Source organism: Xiphias gladius, chromosome 8 (genome assembly GCF_016859285.1).
Source record: "Xiphias gladius isolate SHS-SW01 ecotype Sanya breed wild chromosome 8, ASM1685928v1, whole genome shotgun sequence".
Taxonomy (NCBI): domain Eukaryota; kingdom Metazoa; phylum Chordata; class Actinopteri; order Istiophoriformes; family Xiphiidae; genus Xiphias; species Xiphias gladius.
This window is the reverse complement of record NC_053407.1, coordinates 13,815,917-13,833,365: the sequence shown is the minus strand read 5'-3', so window position 1 is coordinate 13,833,365 and position 17,449 is coordinate 13,815,917. Positions and strand designations below refer to the sequence as shown.

General features: G+C 40.7%; 2 protein-coding genes across 6 annotated transcripts; one reads left to right on the top strand and one right to left on the bottom strand.

Moving 5' to 3' along the window:
- Nucleotides 1-370: 370 nt before the first annotated feature.
- Nucleotides 371-7,996, bottom strand: tmem263 (transmembrane protein 263). Of its 4 annotated transcripts, none has more exons than XM_040132618.1 (3): nucleotides 7,805-7,996; nucleotides 3,421-3,491; nucleotides 371-1,887 (listed from the first exon to the last, which is right to left on the bottom strand). In XM_040132618.1, exons 1-3 carry the CDS (start codon nucleotides 7,906-7,908, stop codon nucleotides 1,589-1,591), a joined length of 474 nt encoding a protein of 157 aa, XP_039988552.1. In that variant the 5' UTR covers nucleotides 7,909-7,996; the 3' UTR covers nucleotides 371-1,588. The 4 variants fall into 4 exon arrangements, with proteins under 4 accessions (XP_039988552.1, XP_039988555.1, XP_039988553.1 ...); XM_040132621.1 differs by having other exon boundaries at nucleotides 7,693-7,812; XM_040132619.1 differs by lacking the exon at nucleotides 7,805-7,996 and adding an exon at nucleotides 5,098-5,643.
- On the top strand, nucleotides 7,825-17,407 carry si:dkey-103i16.6 (uncharacterized protein LOC557125 homolog). Of its 2 annotated transcripts, none has more exons than XM_040132617.1 (8): nucleotides 7,825-7,936; nucleotides 13,836-14,064; nucleotides 14,962-15,150; nucleotides 15,441-15,673; nucleotides 15,880-15,980; nucleotides 16,078-16,239; nucleotides 16,363-16,572; nucleotides 16,798-17,407. In XM_040132617.1, exons 2-8 carry the CDS (start codon nucleotides 13,844-13,846, stop codon nucleotides 16,996-16,998), a joined length of 1,317 nt encoding a protein of 438 aa, XP_039988551.1. In that variant the 5' UTR covers nucleotides 7,825-7,936; nucleotides 13,836-13,843; the 3' UTR covers nucleotides 16,999-17,407. The 2 variants fall into 2 exon arrangements, with proteins under 2 accessions (XP_039988551.1, XP_039988550.1); XM_040132616.1 differs by having other exon boundaries at nucleotides 16,363-16,575.
- Nucleotides 17,408-17,449: the final 42 nt, after the last annotated feature.

The window sequence follows — 17,449 nt, the reverse complement described above, 5'->3', positions numbered from 1 at the left end:
GGTTCTGAAATAAAATGTGTGTAGAAATTTAGAAATATTTACTAATGAACTGAAATTTTTAATGTTACAGTCATTCAAGAAAAAGCTTAAAATTTTTTTTTAGTTTAAAGTAGTTTTGCACAGTGCTTTTGTAAGACTTGTTTCTTAACTGATGAAAAACAATACAGTACATACACAACCTTCGGCATATATTTTATTTAGACAAGTTCTGAAAATATTATTACCGTGTTTGAATAAATTCTCATTGCTTAGCAAACTTCCAAACATTTTGCGACAACTGATGAAACAAAATATGTGAAACCTTAGTTCTGCATCATCCACTAAGGCTTGAACAGCATTTTTTATCCAAAGGTAGATTTACAAAAACGTCTTTTTTTTTTTTTTTTTTTTTTTTTTAACTAAATGTACTTTCACAGGTTTGTCAGCTTAAAATGTACTTGACAACTGAAATACTGTAATATTGAGAAATCCAGCCATCAGATTGCTACAACAGTAAACACAGTGACCCTAAGAAATATGGATGAGCATTAGCGAAACATTAGGGTTGAGAACTAAACTTCTTTGGTACAGTAGCAGAGGTTTATGCTATTATCAAGCTTCTGTGGCTGTGATCAGATCTGAGAGCCACGCTACCCAACATGTAACATTAACTATCAAAACATAGAGTTAGTCAATTGAAGTGTAATGTGTAAAATGTGATTCGACAAACTTAAACTCGACTAGTAGAGTCACAGTGAATCAATTAACACTATACCTGGAAATAGTTCATTACAATCAAAATCTTCTGACTTTTTTAATAATGTGACACATCTATTATAATAAGCTGGATTCTGTATCAAAAGTACAAATTGCCTTCCACTGAGCTGACATTATAACTGGCAGAGGGCAACATGAATTCAGAGGAAAGCAGAAACTGTCACAAAAATTCACCAGTGAAATATCCACAGTCCACAGCCGGCATGCGTTTTAGATATGAAATTGGACTAGACTCTTCAAATCACATCACATCAGTTAGTTGCTCATTTGTGAACAAAGGTGATTAACTGGAGTGTTTTTCAGTTGACTGTGAAATCTTTCCAATCATCAACAAACACCTCATGTCACTTATAGATCATCATTGATCACTGATTGTCTTGCGAGTTAAAATTTAGTGCATTTACAATCTGAGCTGAGCTGTTCTCCTCCTGTACTAAAGGACCTAATGTAACAAGTACAACAGTCTGCAGTGAAAACAATGTTGTAGCTTATTATCAGAAATTAAGCATGGACATTTTATTTGAACAACTTCAGGCACAGGTGATAAGAGTTTGGTTGTGTTTTCCTTTAACAACAGAGTTCAGAGAGTCTTTGTTAGTTCTGGCTTTGCGGGTCCTTGCCACATAATTGTTTGAATGTGGGTTTACTAACAAAACACATTAAAAAAAACAGACACTAAAGACATAAATGAAGCACAGACCCCTCACCAAAATGTGTACACTGAACTTTTGAGTCCTCTGTGGTCTTTTCCTGCTCATGAATCCTAAAACAGGCGAACACGGTATGAGCTCGTTCAACTCAGCTTTGTGCATTCACTCTCCTCCTGTCCTCGTCAGTCACACTTGTCCTTCTTTTTGCCTCCTCCTATGGGAACTTTGCTGACCACTGCAGAACCGACAGAAGTCACTCCTCCAGCTACGGCGCACACTCCTCCTTTAACCAGCCCCACTCCCATGGCAGGCACAGCGGCTACAGAGCTGACGGCGGTCTTGGTGAGGTCCAGACTTTTTCCTCCTATCCAGGTCACACCACCCACCGTCGCTCCTAAAGCTCCCTTGGTGGCACCGTACAAGCCCCCTGCCAACCTGCCGAACATGCCCGGCTGTGTCTGTGGGTGGTCTTTGTTGTTGTCTGATTTAAAGACAACAAAAGCAACATTTTAAGACTCAATATGTCACTGCCATATTGCTCATCTCCTTCACAGGCCTTCTCAGATTGCTGTATGGCAGTAGTACGACACCTGACAAAACAACATTACACAATATGCCAACCATGATAATAAGCTTCACCTAATTTTAATAATCACTTACGCTCTAAATTTCTTTTTTTGGTTAACCGGTTAATTGTTTAGTCTGTGAAATGGAGGAAAATATTGAAAAATATTAGTCACTATTGCACAGAACTCATTTTTGCTTTAAAAATGACTTAATGGGGCCTCCTGGTGGCCTAGGAGACACTGACCATGTAATAGCAACATCCCGGATTTTCTGTCATCTCTTTACTTCGCCCATCAAATAAAAGCATAAATGCCAAAAAAAAAAAAAAAAAAACTTCAAGGATAAGTCTGGAAATTTTTTATGTTTCTGTTACTGTCTTGAAGTTGCATGAAAAGACCAAAAACCAACAGTCTGCCTTTCAGTACTTTCTGACTTCTCTAACCTGTCTGTGTCTTCATTTGTTGGGGTCTATTTTCGGCTGCTGATTAATACACATTTGGTGTGCTTGTGAGCATTTAAAGCCGGAGGACGGTACACATAGCATTGACTCAAAATAGACCACAGTGGTGCAATAGTCTGGCTCATTTAATGTATATGTTTTCTTTTATAGCTACAATGGAGGGCTATGGGACAGGGAAACAAGCTGCACTATTTCGGGCAGTGGTAACATAGACAATGCTACTTGTTACTACGTTTAGTTTATTGTTGGTTTTGTATTTTTCATTTGATTTGCTGACGATAAGAAAAATACAGAATATGTATTTTTAAAATGAGTTAAATGATTACCTGATCAACAACATTGCTATGGATAACTACTATTTTCAACACTACCTGACACATTTTTTCATCCTAATGTAGTTTAGATGCTTGACCAAGTATTACAATACACTATGTCTACAGAACGTAACTGAAGGGGCATGAATGTAAAAATAAATAAATAAATCTTTCATGCAATCAGCTATTTAACTTTTGCATAGCTTTGGGAAGCACTTATAGTTTTGTTGAGTTTTATAACCAACTAAGATTTTTTTTTTTTAACTGCCAAAAAGTGCAGTCTTTTTGACATACACACAGCAATATTTACACATGTCCCATCATTCAAATGTAAAAAAAAATCATAATCTGTCAAAACGCTAAATTGCCAGGGAACAGAAGGGTTCTGGTTAAAAAGTCTTGGTGAAGAAAGGCCCTAGCTCTGCTGTGTAGGTCCTTTAACCTATTCAGTCTACACATATCATGTTTATCAGAACAATCATTGTAGCTGATTCCTTCAAACACAGCTAGTCCCTATGCAAAATCAGTAATTCATCATGTTATATAATTTGTCCTACATCTAGGGTTACTGACTGAAAACTGTGCTGTGACATGATCTGAAACTTTTCACTACACTGGGTTGAATAAACAGAAATTTCTCATTGTCAAAAGACCAAAACCAAACTTAACCAACCTGTAGCTACTGGCTCATCTTTGAGGTATGCAGGCATTTCCTCGGGCACCTGCTCCGCCTTACTCATCTCTCTAGGAAAGTAATTACAACAATTACTAAGAGAAACCGTGAAAACGTAATCCACACAAATACTGTAAAGTGCAGGGATCTGTAGGGAAATTAATTCGAACAGCGATGCTGCTGCTACCCAAAATAGTTTTCTCCCTGGCATCTTAACAAAATTTCTGTCATGACATAAACCCGGCTAAAGACCTGTGCTTGTTGTTGCATATTTCTCTGGGTCTATTCCTGTCTTTTATGTTATGGCAACAGCAGAAACAAATCCTTGGCTTTTCAATTTTTGAAATCACATAAAAGTCTCATATTGAAGTATTCTATACAGTCTCACCTCATTCTACCTGATGCATTTATGAGCTGTTTTAACTTGACATGAACTCTGACTGTGCCAAGGCTGCATACTCTATATGTTCGTAATAAAGCCTTCAATCCAAACAAACAAAGGGTTTTATTTGTGACAGCCCTAAATGTATTGGTGTACAGGAATGGGGCTGCTATAGGCGCGCAGTGTGTTAAGACAATAAAGGAGTTTGCTTTGGGTGTGCTGCTGATCCCAAAACAAGGCAGACCTGTTAACAGTCTGTCACAAGATGAATAGCACATAGCAGGCACAGACTTTCTAAAATTAAAACAACTGATGCTTGAGAACAAAAAGTTTAATACTGAAGCAGTATTTGCAGAACTTATCGTCTGGACAGTGTTTTAAAGAAAATTAACTCAAATTTTTCAAAACAGAAACGATCCAACAAAGCTGTCGCCATCCCACATTACTAAGCTTTCCCTGACAGTCTGATGTGAGGCCACTGTTTAAAAGTTGCATGCCGTTTTGTCTCCGCTTTGATGCCATTTTTGTCCTGGGAATCCAATAATGCCTTGTTAAGAAGTTATGAAACCCGCTCAGACGAAAGAGTCGCCGATTTGGAGATAAAGAAATGAAAAAAAGCCCTACTACTTCATAGGAAGCGTCTGGTAGCTGCGGTGACGGTTAGCTGATGGGTGACCATTATCACCCTCTGACTCCCAACTTTCAAACTAAACATATTAATATGAGTGAGGAGTTATTTGGCTAAAAGGCCTAGCAGCCGCGCTACGGAGCTAACGTGCAGCATTTGTTTAGTTAACTGCCTTTACGTTAACTTTTCTCTAACTTAAGCTAACGTTCGCGTGCAAGCGCCACCAGCCGCTGGTACTTGCTCAGAAGTTCCCGTGCAAATGTAACTTGCCCAAACTGTTGCCGTCCCACTCCTGAAGCCGGATAACGACCGGACTTGTGATCCTCACGCCTAACTATGCGGTCGCTCTGTTGTCAGTCTCAGCGCCATGAGCGGATTATTTTTCGTAGAGTCTCCTGGCCGAGACAGCCGAACAGACACGTCACTCCGGAAACACTAAACATCACTTCGGCGTTTTTTTTTTTTTCTCCACCGTGAACCCGTCCGCACTTATCGGGCGTTTCATCCGACCGTCCGCCCTGGTCGAGGAGGTGCACTTTTTTTGGAGCCGGTTTGCGAGATAATGTGGTTCAGCTTTTCATAAGTGACGCCGGAGGCTCCGCAGAAGTTCTCACGGCTGACTTTCACTACAGAAAACTGCACGACAACCGGCTAGTTCAGCTCTTACCTTGATTTGTAACGTTAAACTGCTCCGGTCTACTTTACGGTATGCGGGGCGCTTAAAACCAACTGAGCAAAAAAAAATAATTCTCAGTTTCCAAGGCCTGTGATAAAAGCAGCCGCCGGTGGTGGAGCTGGCTCGTGCTGTCTGTCCTTGGCTGTTTTTGTGGAGGAGGACCTCAGTCTCCACCCAGAAAAGCACGCAGAGGTACAAACTGTCCGCAGACTGGAGCTGCAGCTGCTGGCTGCCTTGACGAGAATCGCATTTTCATGCCAATACGAGTTAGTATTGTCTGTGACAGTAGCCGCGAGGGTCACGCAGTATTTGTAGTTCACCCGCAGCCATCCCAGGAGATTTTATTTTCAGATTCAGAAATGGTTTCAAATGTTTTGTTTATGATTAGGAACAAACTTATCCCCTGCTGTTCGGGTACCAGGTGCGGAAATGAACGCAAGGCGTAGTGGTGCATGTTGCTACAGAAATTAGAAGATGAGGGGTTTTATTTTGGGCCCCGGCCCGTGACTTGGGCTGGAGAGGAGACCGATTCCAAACAGCACGGGACGACCTCCTCCCGTCAAAGTGGAAGTGACGTACGTGCTCTCTTTAGATACGAAATCAAAGATCGTCTCTCTCGAAGAGCAGTGGCAAGTCATATTAAACAAAAGAGGGAGAGGGGGGGGGGCATCCCCTTTTTCAAATCTAATTGACATACATTTTATCACCGGAAAGAGTAAAAATGGCATTAATGTATCCAGGCTGGATTACAAACCAAACAAAGCAGGAAACTGCTCCAGGGCCTCAGAACCTCAGTGAGTGAAATGATTCGGGATTTCATGACTATATTTTCTGTGGAGGATACCTGATGAACATGGTATTCATCAATACAAATTTGCATTTAGCCAAATGACCACACTGAGGAGGTCAATAGATCCCCCTTTTTTTGTCGGTTAATTTGTGCATGAATGTAGTGGAAGGCCTGAGTGAATCCCCACTCCAGATACAACTATGGTTGTATCTGGAGTGACTACCAATGACTACCAAAATAAACATTTGCAAAATATCTTAAATATCAGGACATCCAAATGCTGTTACATCCATTTGTTTACCCACCAATTTGTTATCTATACCAACTTGTCTTGTACGGGGCTTTGGGCGGGTCACACTGGGCGAGAGGCAGGGCCAAACCTGCGCCTGAACAGGCCAACAGTCTGAGATGCTGCTACGATAAGATTCAAATGTGTAAGGCGAAACTTATAAAAGTGATTATTCTTTTAAAAAAATGCAGTGCCCTGCATGCATCAGTGTAATCTGGTGGTAATAAAACAGACATAGTTGAAAAACTAGCACAATATCTGTGCAAGTTTGCAATATATTCACTGTCACATCATTTGAAATAATCCAACTGATATGTTATTTGGTATTATTTCTATAAATTATCTGATTTGTTTCTGTTAGGAACTGAAGGGATCTGACCTTTCTGTTTGGTCTTTGCGTGGTCTATTTCTGACCCGAACTGAGAAAGTCTTTTGACTGGCTGGAGAAATGTCTTCAAAACTAAACAGCAAGTCTACTAGCTTTAAGAAGTCTTTGGGTGCCTGCTACCATTTCTGGGACCCACTGTTTTTCTCGGTTTAATAATTGGCCAGTCATTCTCACTTGAAGTGAAAACCAAGTGTATTTATTAAAACAGACAGGGAAATATTCAGTTAAAACACTGTCTCCCAAGTACAAAACAATTAACACAAATAGAAAGATAGAGGGAGACTGAGAGCCTGCTCAAAAGCCCGGGCAAAACATCATGTTTTTAAGAATAAAGTAAACACCTATTTATGTCATTATAATCAAAGGTCAGGGGCTTTTATCCCAGAATAAAACTTCTGAACAAAACCCAGACACATTAACTTTGGAGGATGCAGTAAAGTAAATGGACTCGGTCTATATAACTCAAATGTAACGTAAAACGTCTGTGCAGTCTTCTTAACCACAACATGGCTCTGTATATAACCACTGGTAACCATTATCAAGAGGAAACGCCTACTTTCTGTTTAGGTAAAACATTAGAAAAGACCCAGTATGATTGTTTAGAATATCCAGGAATAAGACAACAGTTAACTTTTCCTTTATGTTTTGTAGTTTTTGTTGAACCTGTTTCAGAGTGGTGTTGATTCAACTGCAGCTGTGTTCGTGGTGCTCTTCGCATTATACTGACGAGCGTGTGTGGGCTAAATGACAGAAACACCTCTCTGCATAGTGCAGTGCAGTTCAACAGCTTTGTCTCTGAAACAGTTTCAGCACAAACTGAACATTGTAACAATTACGAAGGTGGGGATTATTGGATGAGACTACAGTAGGTTTAGATAGGTGTACCTAATAAACAGACGATTGAATGTTTTTGTTTTGTTTTGTCCTGTTCTGTTCTGTTTTTTTTTTTTACATCCGCAGTTCCCACTTGCTTCACATTCCAATTTAAATTACACCGGGGAAGGAAAGCGGAAACGCAGTACCACGTGACTCCAGCTCCGTTTCCCGCCCGTATTCGTAATGAATTATTTAGCACCCGGAAACAGTAGCAGAGTGACAGCTCTGTCCTCCAAAACTTACAGTTTCAGACCGCATGCAGATAAAGTGCCTGTGATCCAGGAGAAGGAAACCCTCTCGCTATCAATGAACCCCAGGCTGTCGACCTGACTGCCGCGGTCGGTGGTCTACAAACCCGGGAGTTTGGCGCTGAAGAAGCTCGGCGAGTTTCCCCGTTGGACGTGAAACATCCCGAGTGGCACAACAGAGTCTGCGGTCTGTCGCCGTCTTTTTCGTCATCGAGAAGTTCCGCCGTCTGCACAGACAGGTAGCTAATAACAACGATGCTACCGATTGAATTGCATTGTTATTATTCGCAGATGAGGGCCGGGGATGTGGACTTCCGCCTTTTAATTAATAACCATGTCAATGATTTCCTGCAGAGTGGAGCTCTGTGTGTGTGTGTGCGCGCGCGTGTGTGTGCGCGCGCGTGTGTATAGATATAATATATGTGTGTGTGTGTGTATAGATATAATATATGTGTGTGTGTATGTATTATGTATATGTGTTTTTATATGACTCAATATTTGCTACCACGTCGCCATCACTTGGTTCAGTCTGTTTACTTCATGTAACGCTGCTCAGTCTGAGAGAGGAAGGCTGCTTCTCTCTGGTGAAAGGCTGTTCTGTATACCACATTTAGTTTAAACCCCCCCTTCCAAAATCTGCTTATTGTCACTTCACTTGGATGTCTGAGCTTCACTGTGAAGAGTGATGTATGTGCAGACACCTCGAACCTGTTTTCACATTCATCTGCTTCTCTGTGCGCGACATGTAAGTAACAGCAGGTTTTTTGTGACACCACAGTTAGTTGGTGAAGCATTCCTGGTCCAATGTGCAGCTTACACCAGTGTGACGTGGAATCCTCCAGTGCGCACACACACCGAGAGTGGGCCTTTTTAGTGAAGAAGACATCTTGTGTCCAGCAGTTAATTTTTTGAAAGAAAATGTATTTGCGTATCCATAGACTGGATGTTTCAATGAGAGGAAAAGTAGTACGTGTAATTTTTAAGAAACTCTGTTGTTAATTAACCATATTGGACACCAACAATTATTCTAAGAATAGTATTTTTATTTATTTATCTTAAAACATGTCTGGAGAAGATCTTCAAAATACCTGGATCCAGTACTGCTTGTACTTAATACATGTCCCAGATGCAGATTGTCCGTTGCTTAATCTTTTATAGAAATGAATGTGTTGTTAAAAACAGTGATGTCCACCACAAGATTTGATCAGCACCCAAAACACCTAAAGATATTTTATTAATTTCATAATGATGTACAACATCATTATTTATCAAAATTGTTATTGACTTTTGCTAATCAACCAAACAAATCACTTTCAGTAACAGGAGGCATAATCTACTTAATCATGTAACTGAAACCATCCCCATTTCGTGCTTGTGCAACATCTGTCCTGGTGTCACTGAAGGCCACTTAATGCCTGTATTTCCTAATAGTTTGTTACTTGCCTTCTCTCAGAAAGTTGTTTTTAAAAGCTAATCAGGTTTGGTGAAATTCAAACTTTGTGGCTCAGTGTATGTGACATTGATTCATATGTAATGGCATGTAGGCTCCAGCAGGTGACAGTGTAGCCTCACTGCTAGTCACTCTTCTGCAAAACCTGAGACTGGATGCAAAGAATTTGCCTGCTAATTTTATATAATTTTTTTTCGGAGTGTTAGGATTCATTAAACAGTTGTACAGCAAATGGGAAAGTTGTGCACGTCCAAAAGTGCTTCTCCTCTTTTCTAAAACTCGGGATTGGGTCACAAATAGTTATACACGCTGTTTGATGCAGTGTCTTGCAGCAACATGCTTACTGTCCTTTTTATCTTAACTAAAAGCTTAAAGCTACTGTGTTTTTCAAAGGTGTATTCTGTAACCAAGACTCACCCTTTGGCTGCTTTACTGCTGAAACATTTATCTGTTTTAACAACCGACAACTAAAAACCAACTATGAAAAACTACTTTGATAATCAGTCATTCAAGTCATTTATCCAAGTAAAAAATTCCAAACATTCTCTTGTTCCAGAGCTTCTCAGATGTGAAGATTTGCAGTTTATACCAGTTTTCACATCATTAAAATATATACACATGTATATAATCAAATATTAGGTTTTTTTATTGGGTTTAAAACTGACCATTGAAAACATCAACTTAATATGAGCGTTTTCACTGTTTTCTGACATTTCAGAGAATAATCGGTTCCTCCATTAATGGAAAATTAAGTGATAATGACAGTAATTGTGTGTTGCAGCCCTGGATGACTTTAATGAACTGGACAGCTTTTATTTTCTTCCCTTTATGTTGCTGGTTTTGTTATGCCTCACTATGCCAGGCAATACGAGTGGAACCACGATTTCAGTTGGGATGATGTAAAAAAACAGTTTATTTTCAGATCCTGTTCTCTCAAAAAGAATCTGTGTTGATGTACAAATTACATTACTTTTTACATCCCATTACTGGTTGATTGGTGTTTAATTTAGGGCTGGTACTTCCTCAGAGGAGAAACAGGACGAGAGTCATTAGTTAGTCATCGACCCACTGGGCAAAATTAGCTCTCCACCGCCCACCTTCTCCTCTGTGTGAGCAAACAATATACTAACACAAATTAGGACTCGCTGCTTTGTGTCAATTGAGAGTCCAACAAAGATGCTACACAGAGTGATATGTCATTAGTGAGCAGGTGGGGAAGGAGAGCATAGAGCTGTTGCCTCTCCAACTAAGTAATGGAGGTTTCCATGGTAACCGGGTTGCCTGGTGTCGAGTTTTTTTTTTTTTTTTTTTTCTTTAAGGGGGGCGGGGGATCAAAGTCGGCTGTCCTCAATACTGCTGTAAGTGGAGGGTTAAATGGTGGGGTTGCAGGGGAAAAGCCCCTCATTAAACTTATTTACCAAATCTCCTTTAAGACAAGGCTGACATGTTGCTCCAGAGACACCAGGTAGATGATGTTGTTGACAGTGAATGAGGATCTGGTTTAAGATTGGTTTAAAAAAAAAAAAAAAATTAATTTTTTAAACTTTTTTGTTTTTTTGTGAAGCGAAGGATTTATAAGTCTGTGAGAAACATGCATCTTAAAAAAAAAAAAGAAAAGAAAAGAAAAGGGAAAAGCCACAAGACAAAAAGGAATTTTTTTTTTAGCATGGTACTTGATCAGGAACTACACAGCGAAGAATGCAAACTCAGTTACAATGGGATTAACTGGACCACTGTTCAGTTTTTAGAAAAATTTACGGTAAACTTATCAGAAATGCTGTGCCAGATAGTTTATTTAATTCCATATAAGCAGACCTGCTGATATAATGTTGAAATGAAGATGTTTGTTGTTTTTGTTTTATTTTTATTCTAACAAAAAATAAAAATTTGATTCGTCGATGGCAAGAAAATAGGTCAACAATGATTTTGATAATTGATTAATCATTTGAATTGATTTATCAAAGCAAAAATGCCAAAAAGTTTCTGTTTCCGGCTTCTAAAATGTTTGTTGCTTTTTCTCTGCTTTTATTTTATTGTAAACTGAATATCTTTGGGTTTTGGACTCTTGGTCAAACAAAACAAGGAATTTGAAGATGTCACCTTAGGCTTTGGGAAATTGAGATGGACGTTCTTCACTGTCCTCTGACATTTTACAGACTGAAAATTTAAAGAAATATAAATGTTTAATTGACAGGGAAAATAATGTTTGTTGCAGCCCTACTTTAAAAGAAATTTCAAGTTCTATCTAGTCAAGCATGAAAATCGACCTGTATGCTGGAAAAAAGGTCACCCAAGGGCCTGTACTGTAGCGAGTTCAACCTCAGCTCTTTGTTGTCATGACCTTAATGCTTCTACGTGGTCTTTTTCACCTCTGTTGCATGTTCAGACCGCTCCTTGGAGCTGCGTGGGTGCGAGCAACTGTGTTTTATGGATCTTTTTTCACAGCAGACATTTTGACTTGTCATAGCACACGTGTAATTGGTGACATTAACAATGGCTCAAAGACTGTTAAATGTCCCAGTCAGTTATTTTAGTGACCCAGCACACACACAATACCAGGACCTCCTCGATGTGGAATGCAGCCTTCATCAACGTTATTAAAGGCACCTGTGCCTTTGCTCCTGTGACATGTCAAATTGTCTGCTTTAAAAAAAAAAAAAAATTTTTAAAAAGATTTACTGTTATTAGCACACAGTTTGGTGTAATTCCCGGTGTAATGGTGAGCACCGAGGTGTGCCCAGAGTTGTAGGACTGCCCTAATTAGATAACTGTAACCCTCATATGAGCAGCGACACTCCTGGTGGTCCTGTACAGGGACACACTAGGATCAGCTTTTCGACTGGGGAGCGCTGCGAGAACAGGGGGGTAGGGGCTCTCTCAAATCCTTTTTAAGCCTTTTGTCATTTATACAGGGATTTATTTGTAATTAAAGAATAATACCAGCATTTGTGGCACAGTTAGACCTTTATCAGATAAACAGTAGACACTTAAAACACTGAAAGGCAGTTTGATTTCATAAAAAATAAATTTGTTGCGCTTGCGCCATCTTAAGCCATTTTATGTTGTTGCTGAAGTGTCCTTCATTTAGTCAACTTTGCCCTTTGCTGCTCTGTTTTGACTGGCCTGCTGCTGCCTCCGCCTCACCCCGGTTTCCTCTGGCCACGCTGTCTTTTGGTTGTCTGTAGATGAGCTCCCATGTTCAGGTTTCTCTGGCTTTTAAACATTTTTTCCCATGAGTCAAGTTTAATTTAGTAATTCTATTATATTCAAGAAGGAACATGCCCAATGTGTGTGCTTTTACGGATAGGATTTGCTGTTAGAGAGGGGTCCGCTCATGTTGATGCATTGGGTCTGCTGCTGCACCGCACCATCTGTGTGAGACCTTAATAACTGGCCTGGTGATTTATTGCCTGTACTCAGCAGTGTCTTTTTGAGAGGAGCCCAGACAAAAGCCGAGAACCTCACCCTCCTGCTGTTTTTAATAGTTCTTTAGGATGTGCAGGAGAAAAAAAACAGTAGTAACGTTGGGGCTTCGGTCTTTTTAAGGAGGCAAAGTGAAAGAAGATTGAGTGCCTAAAATGAAAGTAGATTGGAGAGTGTGAGATTTTTTAAGATGGTTCATAGGCTTTTCTGTAAATCCAGGTTTTTAGAGCCATCATTTACATCGGTTTTACGCTTGTTAATGACTAATTTTCCTTAAATGTTAATGTAGCAATTACAGAAAAGCTCTGAGACATATGCCAAAGGCTGTTATTTACTGGCCATGCTGCTGCTCTGGAAACCTCCAGTGACCCTCTCCTCCTCTCCCATCCCCCTCCGGAGGGCGATAAGGTGCTGCTGGAGAAAAGCTCGTCTTATCTCCCTGCTGCCCTCTGAAGCAGTCCCGTTTTATGGGTTGTAGCTCTTTTGTTTCCTTGTTCGCTGCCTCGCCCTGATCACTCTCACTCATTCCTCATGGAAGTTGTTTGAAGGCCTTGGATAGTTTTGGAAAAGAAGCCCCCTCCTCCTCCTCCTCCTCCCTCTCCTCTTCTTCTACTCCTCTGTTCCCTCTTTATTGAATCCTGCCTCCGTATCATTTATCTCTGCACCCCCTTCCCCACTGTTTCCTCAGATTGAGGGGGCCGTTAGGGGGCATCCTCTTTTCTCTCCCAGCTGGGTTTGTTGACACACAGTCAATCTACGGTTCTCTTTCACCTCTGCCACCCCTCTTTTTAACTCTCAGCCCCCCACACCCCACAGCTTGACCCTCCGCTTTCCCTGAACAGTAAAGCTGCCACAGCTGTGGACTGTATTAGCATAGCTTCTGAGGAGCAGAGGGGGGGTTGCTAAATATATTGCAGCCGTTACCTTTGTTCAACAGTTGACAGTTTTAAAACATTTCAGATTCTCTCTGTGCAAGGGGGGTGAGCAGAAAAGGATACCGCAATGATTTCAGTGTAACAGCTTTTTAAATATGGGATACGGAAGACGAAGGGAGAGCAAATAAAAAAGCCATTTGGAAACAACTCAATATCTAATTGGTGCTTTAAAAGAATCGAAGCCAAAAAAAAGGGAATTGAAAGGAAAATATACAAGCAATCAAGCTAATATTTCCCATTTTCGACAATCACAATAATAAAATAATATTTTCCAATCTGACAGACAATTGTCATCCTTTTTTTGTTTTCTTCTTTTCTTGCTGTCAACAGGTGTTGGAATGAACAGGTCCAGGTTCAGCTCGGATAAAAAAGCCCCCCAACCTCCAGTCACCAGGATAACCCGCAGCTCCAGCTCCCAGGCCAGGCACACCAACCCATCAGAGTCCCAGGACTCTGGGCCGGGCCCGTATGGAAAGCAACGAAAGAAGCAGGCGGACTCGACTCTGGCTCAGGACCTCAGCCAGATGAGTGTGAGTGGACAGGACGTTTTACCCACTAGGTGAGGACACGTAACAGTGACTTGATAGTGTATGAATATTAAAAAAGGAAAAGGGAAGGGAACCGTAAAGCTCTCAGCAATCAAACATAAGAAAAACATTGTGTTATCAAGATCAGTGAAGAAGGAATATAATAAAGGAAAACATTAGTAATTAGACACATGAACACTTCATTCACTTAAATACCCATATATATATATATAATATATATGTATATGTTTAAGTGTATAAGTCTGTGCCAGCTAGCAAGGCGTGGGATCTTGTTTGTAATCCTGAGTCTAAAGCCTTACTAGCTGCTCTGTGAGGCTGCACTTGAGCTAAATGCTAACGTTGGCATGCTAACATGCACATAATGACATTGCTAACATGCTGATGCTAAGCAGGTTTAACGTACACCATGTTCACCATCTACATTAAGCATGTTAGCATGCTAACATTTGCTAAATAGCACTAAATACAAAGTAAAGCGGAGGCTGATGGGAATCTCAGCAGTGTAGTTTTGCAGGTATTTGATCATAAACCGTAGTATTGAACAAAATGAGATTTTGACCTGATGGTGGAGCTAAAGGAAAAGTCAGATTTCTTCCTCTTGAGGAAAATGAATCTATGCACAGAATTTAATCTGTTTGAGGCTACCGGTTCTTGTTTTTACATGTAGGATACATGATGAGGACGAGAGAAAATGCCATTTAGACGCCCTCCCACATGTCTTTTATCTGGATATTTAGATTGGATACTCATTGACAGTCTAAAATGAAGTGAAATATTTCTGTCGTATTTATTATCATGTTGGTGACAGTTCCATATGGGAAGGGGTTATTCAAGGGAAAGAGATGCGAGATGTGTCAGTGCGTCTTTTCATGCCTGCTCTCCAGTAACGGAAAGTTCTCCAAATGTAGCACTGGCCCCATGCAGGATGGTCAGTCCTCTGGGTCCAGACCTGCTCAGGGCAGCCCATCTGCTGCCAAGTCATCATCCCGAGGAGGTCTTGCCTCTGTGGCTCGGCTAGTGAAGCTTGGCCGATGTAAGAACGTGGTGGTGGTGGCGGGAGCAGGAATCAGCACAGCCAGCGGGATCCCAGACTTCAGGTCGGTGTCTTTGGGTTTGTTCTCCGTACACCCTCATCTTTATCTCTCTCTCTGCTACTATTTTCATTGTGCTTCACTCTTACCTCTAAAGTGCAAACCTGTTTAGTGGTGATGGAAACCGTTCTGCAGCAAACTGGGTGTTTCAAAAGAGTTATTAAGCCCTTGGAACAATACATATTAGCTGCTCTTTAATAAAATCATCACATAAATGCCAAAAATAACCATGTAAAAATGTCTGTACTTCCACGTTTTTTTGTTTTGTTTTGTTTTGTTTTGTTTTTTTTCTCCAGAACTCCAGGAACAGGTCTTTACGCCAACTTGGAGAAGTACAACATCCCTTACCCAGAAGCCATTTTCAACATTGACTACTTCTCCAATGACCCACAGCCTTTCTTCTCCCTGGCCAAAGCGCTGTATCCTGGCAGCCACCGACCCAACTACATACACTACTTTATCCGCATGCTTCATCACAAAGGCCTGCTTCTCCGAATGTATACGCAGAACATTGACGGACTGGAGAAATGTGAGTGACAACTTGAAGGGAACAGAAAAAGAGCCAGAAAGGGATCTTTAAATGAAATTGTGGGCTAGCTGAAATTAGACGAAGTTTTTGATTAGTGAGTGCAAACATACACAATAACATCAAGCCCAAATGCATACTCTCAATTCTTGAATGGATGACATTTGTTGCTCTTAATGTCCGTCATAATATTTAATAACCTTCTTCAGTGTGTGGCATCCCAGACGATAAACTTGTGGAAGCCCATGGTAGTTTTGCCACAGCATCCTGTCACTTGTGCTACACTCCGTACCCTGCTGAGGAGGCTAAGGTACGTCTGGCTCTGTAGTCCAATACCAGTCGAACATAACACAGTAATTCCCTGCATTTGATGCCAGAGTGATATTTCCTGCATTTTTGATTCACAGCATGCTATAATGAATGACAACATTCCCATATGCACATTCTGCGCCGCTACAGTCAAACCTGATGTTGTCTTTTTTGGAGAGGACCTTCCTCAGAAGTATTTCCTCCACACGAAAGACTTCCCCAAGGCAGACCTGCTAATCATTATGGGCACGTCTTTACAGGTAAACATCAACATTTTTAATATCTGTCCTCATGACTTAAAATAGGTTTCCAGATTATTTTTTTGCTATGAGTAGATAAATGTTCAGCTCAGTTATATCTGAACAAAAAATTCACTGTTTCAGATTGAGCCATTTGCCAGCCTGGTGAACACGGTGCGCTCAACTGTGCCACGTCTCCTCCTGAACCGACATGCTGTGGGTTCTTTTGAGAAGGTCCCACTGCGGAGAGGAGACCATATGGAGCTGGGTGACCTGGAGGATACAGTCCGGAGGTTTGCTGAACTGCTCGGCTGGAACAACGAGATCAAAGAGCTGATGAGGAGTCAGGAAACAGTGGTGAGGTCCATCTTAAGCACTAGGCCTCGTGCAGGTTATGCAAATTTAGTTTGTGTTCTCTATGAAACAAATGGTACATTTTGTTAAAAGGGAAACATAGAGCAAAAAAAGCTGTGGTGAACAGACCCAACTTAGTGCCAGATACTCACGGGACTAAACTATCGCTGGGTTCTGTTTTTAACACACTCGTGCTGACTGTAGAACTAATTTCCCTCTCTGCAGAGCATCCCTATACTGATAAACAGCGCTCCATCAGTGAGTGGACAGACGCCTTGCCAGGGCAGAGGTACATCAGAGCCTCCAAGTAGGATGGAAACATCCAGATCCAGACCAGGAGGTCAAAGAGCAGCCAGCAGTGGCAGCGAGGAGACAGACTCAGAGACGGACAGCAAGAGCTCTGCATCATCCAACCTGAGCAACTGAAGCTGGTTGTTTCATAAAAGATGACACTGGAAAGTTTTGAGACAGTTTCCTCTCTCCTTAGTTCACACTAAGACTCTTCTCCTCTTAACTGTACACACATTTGATTTTCTAACAAGTTTGTTTTAATAATTTAACCTCTTCATCTGGGACGCAGAGTGTTGGATGTTCATGTTATGTTCATATGTACAAATCAAAAGGTCTATCAACTTCAACAATCATATTTAAAGCACTTATTATGGAGTGGGGGGTGGGTCGATCGAGAACACTAGTAAATGTATGAACCCTATAACAAAATTAAAATGTTTCTTGTGTAAGTGTTCTTATACAACAGTAACAACTTGTTAATGTTTTATATCAGCACAACACTGTATTTTAAACAATATTTAATAAAAGTATTGTGTAATTTGAATCTTTTCTTTCCTTTTTATATGGTTTGTTGTAATGGTCCAAA

Bases quoted from the DNA above. Each gene is read 5' to 3' on its own strand.
- tmem263 (XM_040132618.1), bottom strand. From the start codon at position 7,908: ATGACGAAAAAGACGGCGACAGACCGCAGACTCTGTTGTGCCACTCGG. The intron at 3,492-7,804 runs GTTTGTAGACCA...TTACTTTCCTAG, and splicing joins CTTCAGCGCCAAACTCCCGG to AGAGATGAGTAAGGCGGAGC. The intron at 1,888-3,420 runs GTTGGTTAAGTT...TCTTTAAATCAG, and splicing joins AGATGAGCCAGTAGCTACAG to ACAACAACAAAGACCACCCA.
- si:dkey-103i16.6 (XM_040132616.1), top strand. From the start codon at position 13,844: ATGAACAGGTCCAGGTTCAGCTCGGATAAAAAAGCCCCCCAACCTCCA. The intron at 14,065-14,961 runs GTGAGGACACGT...CTCCAAATGTAG, and splicing joins CAGGACGTTTTACCCACTAG to CACTGGCCCCATGCAGGATG. The intron at 16,576-16,797 runs GTGAGGTCCATC...CCCTCTCTGCAG, and splicing joins TGAGGAGTCAGGAAACAGTG to AGCATCCCTATACTGATAAA.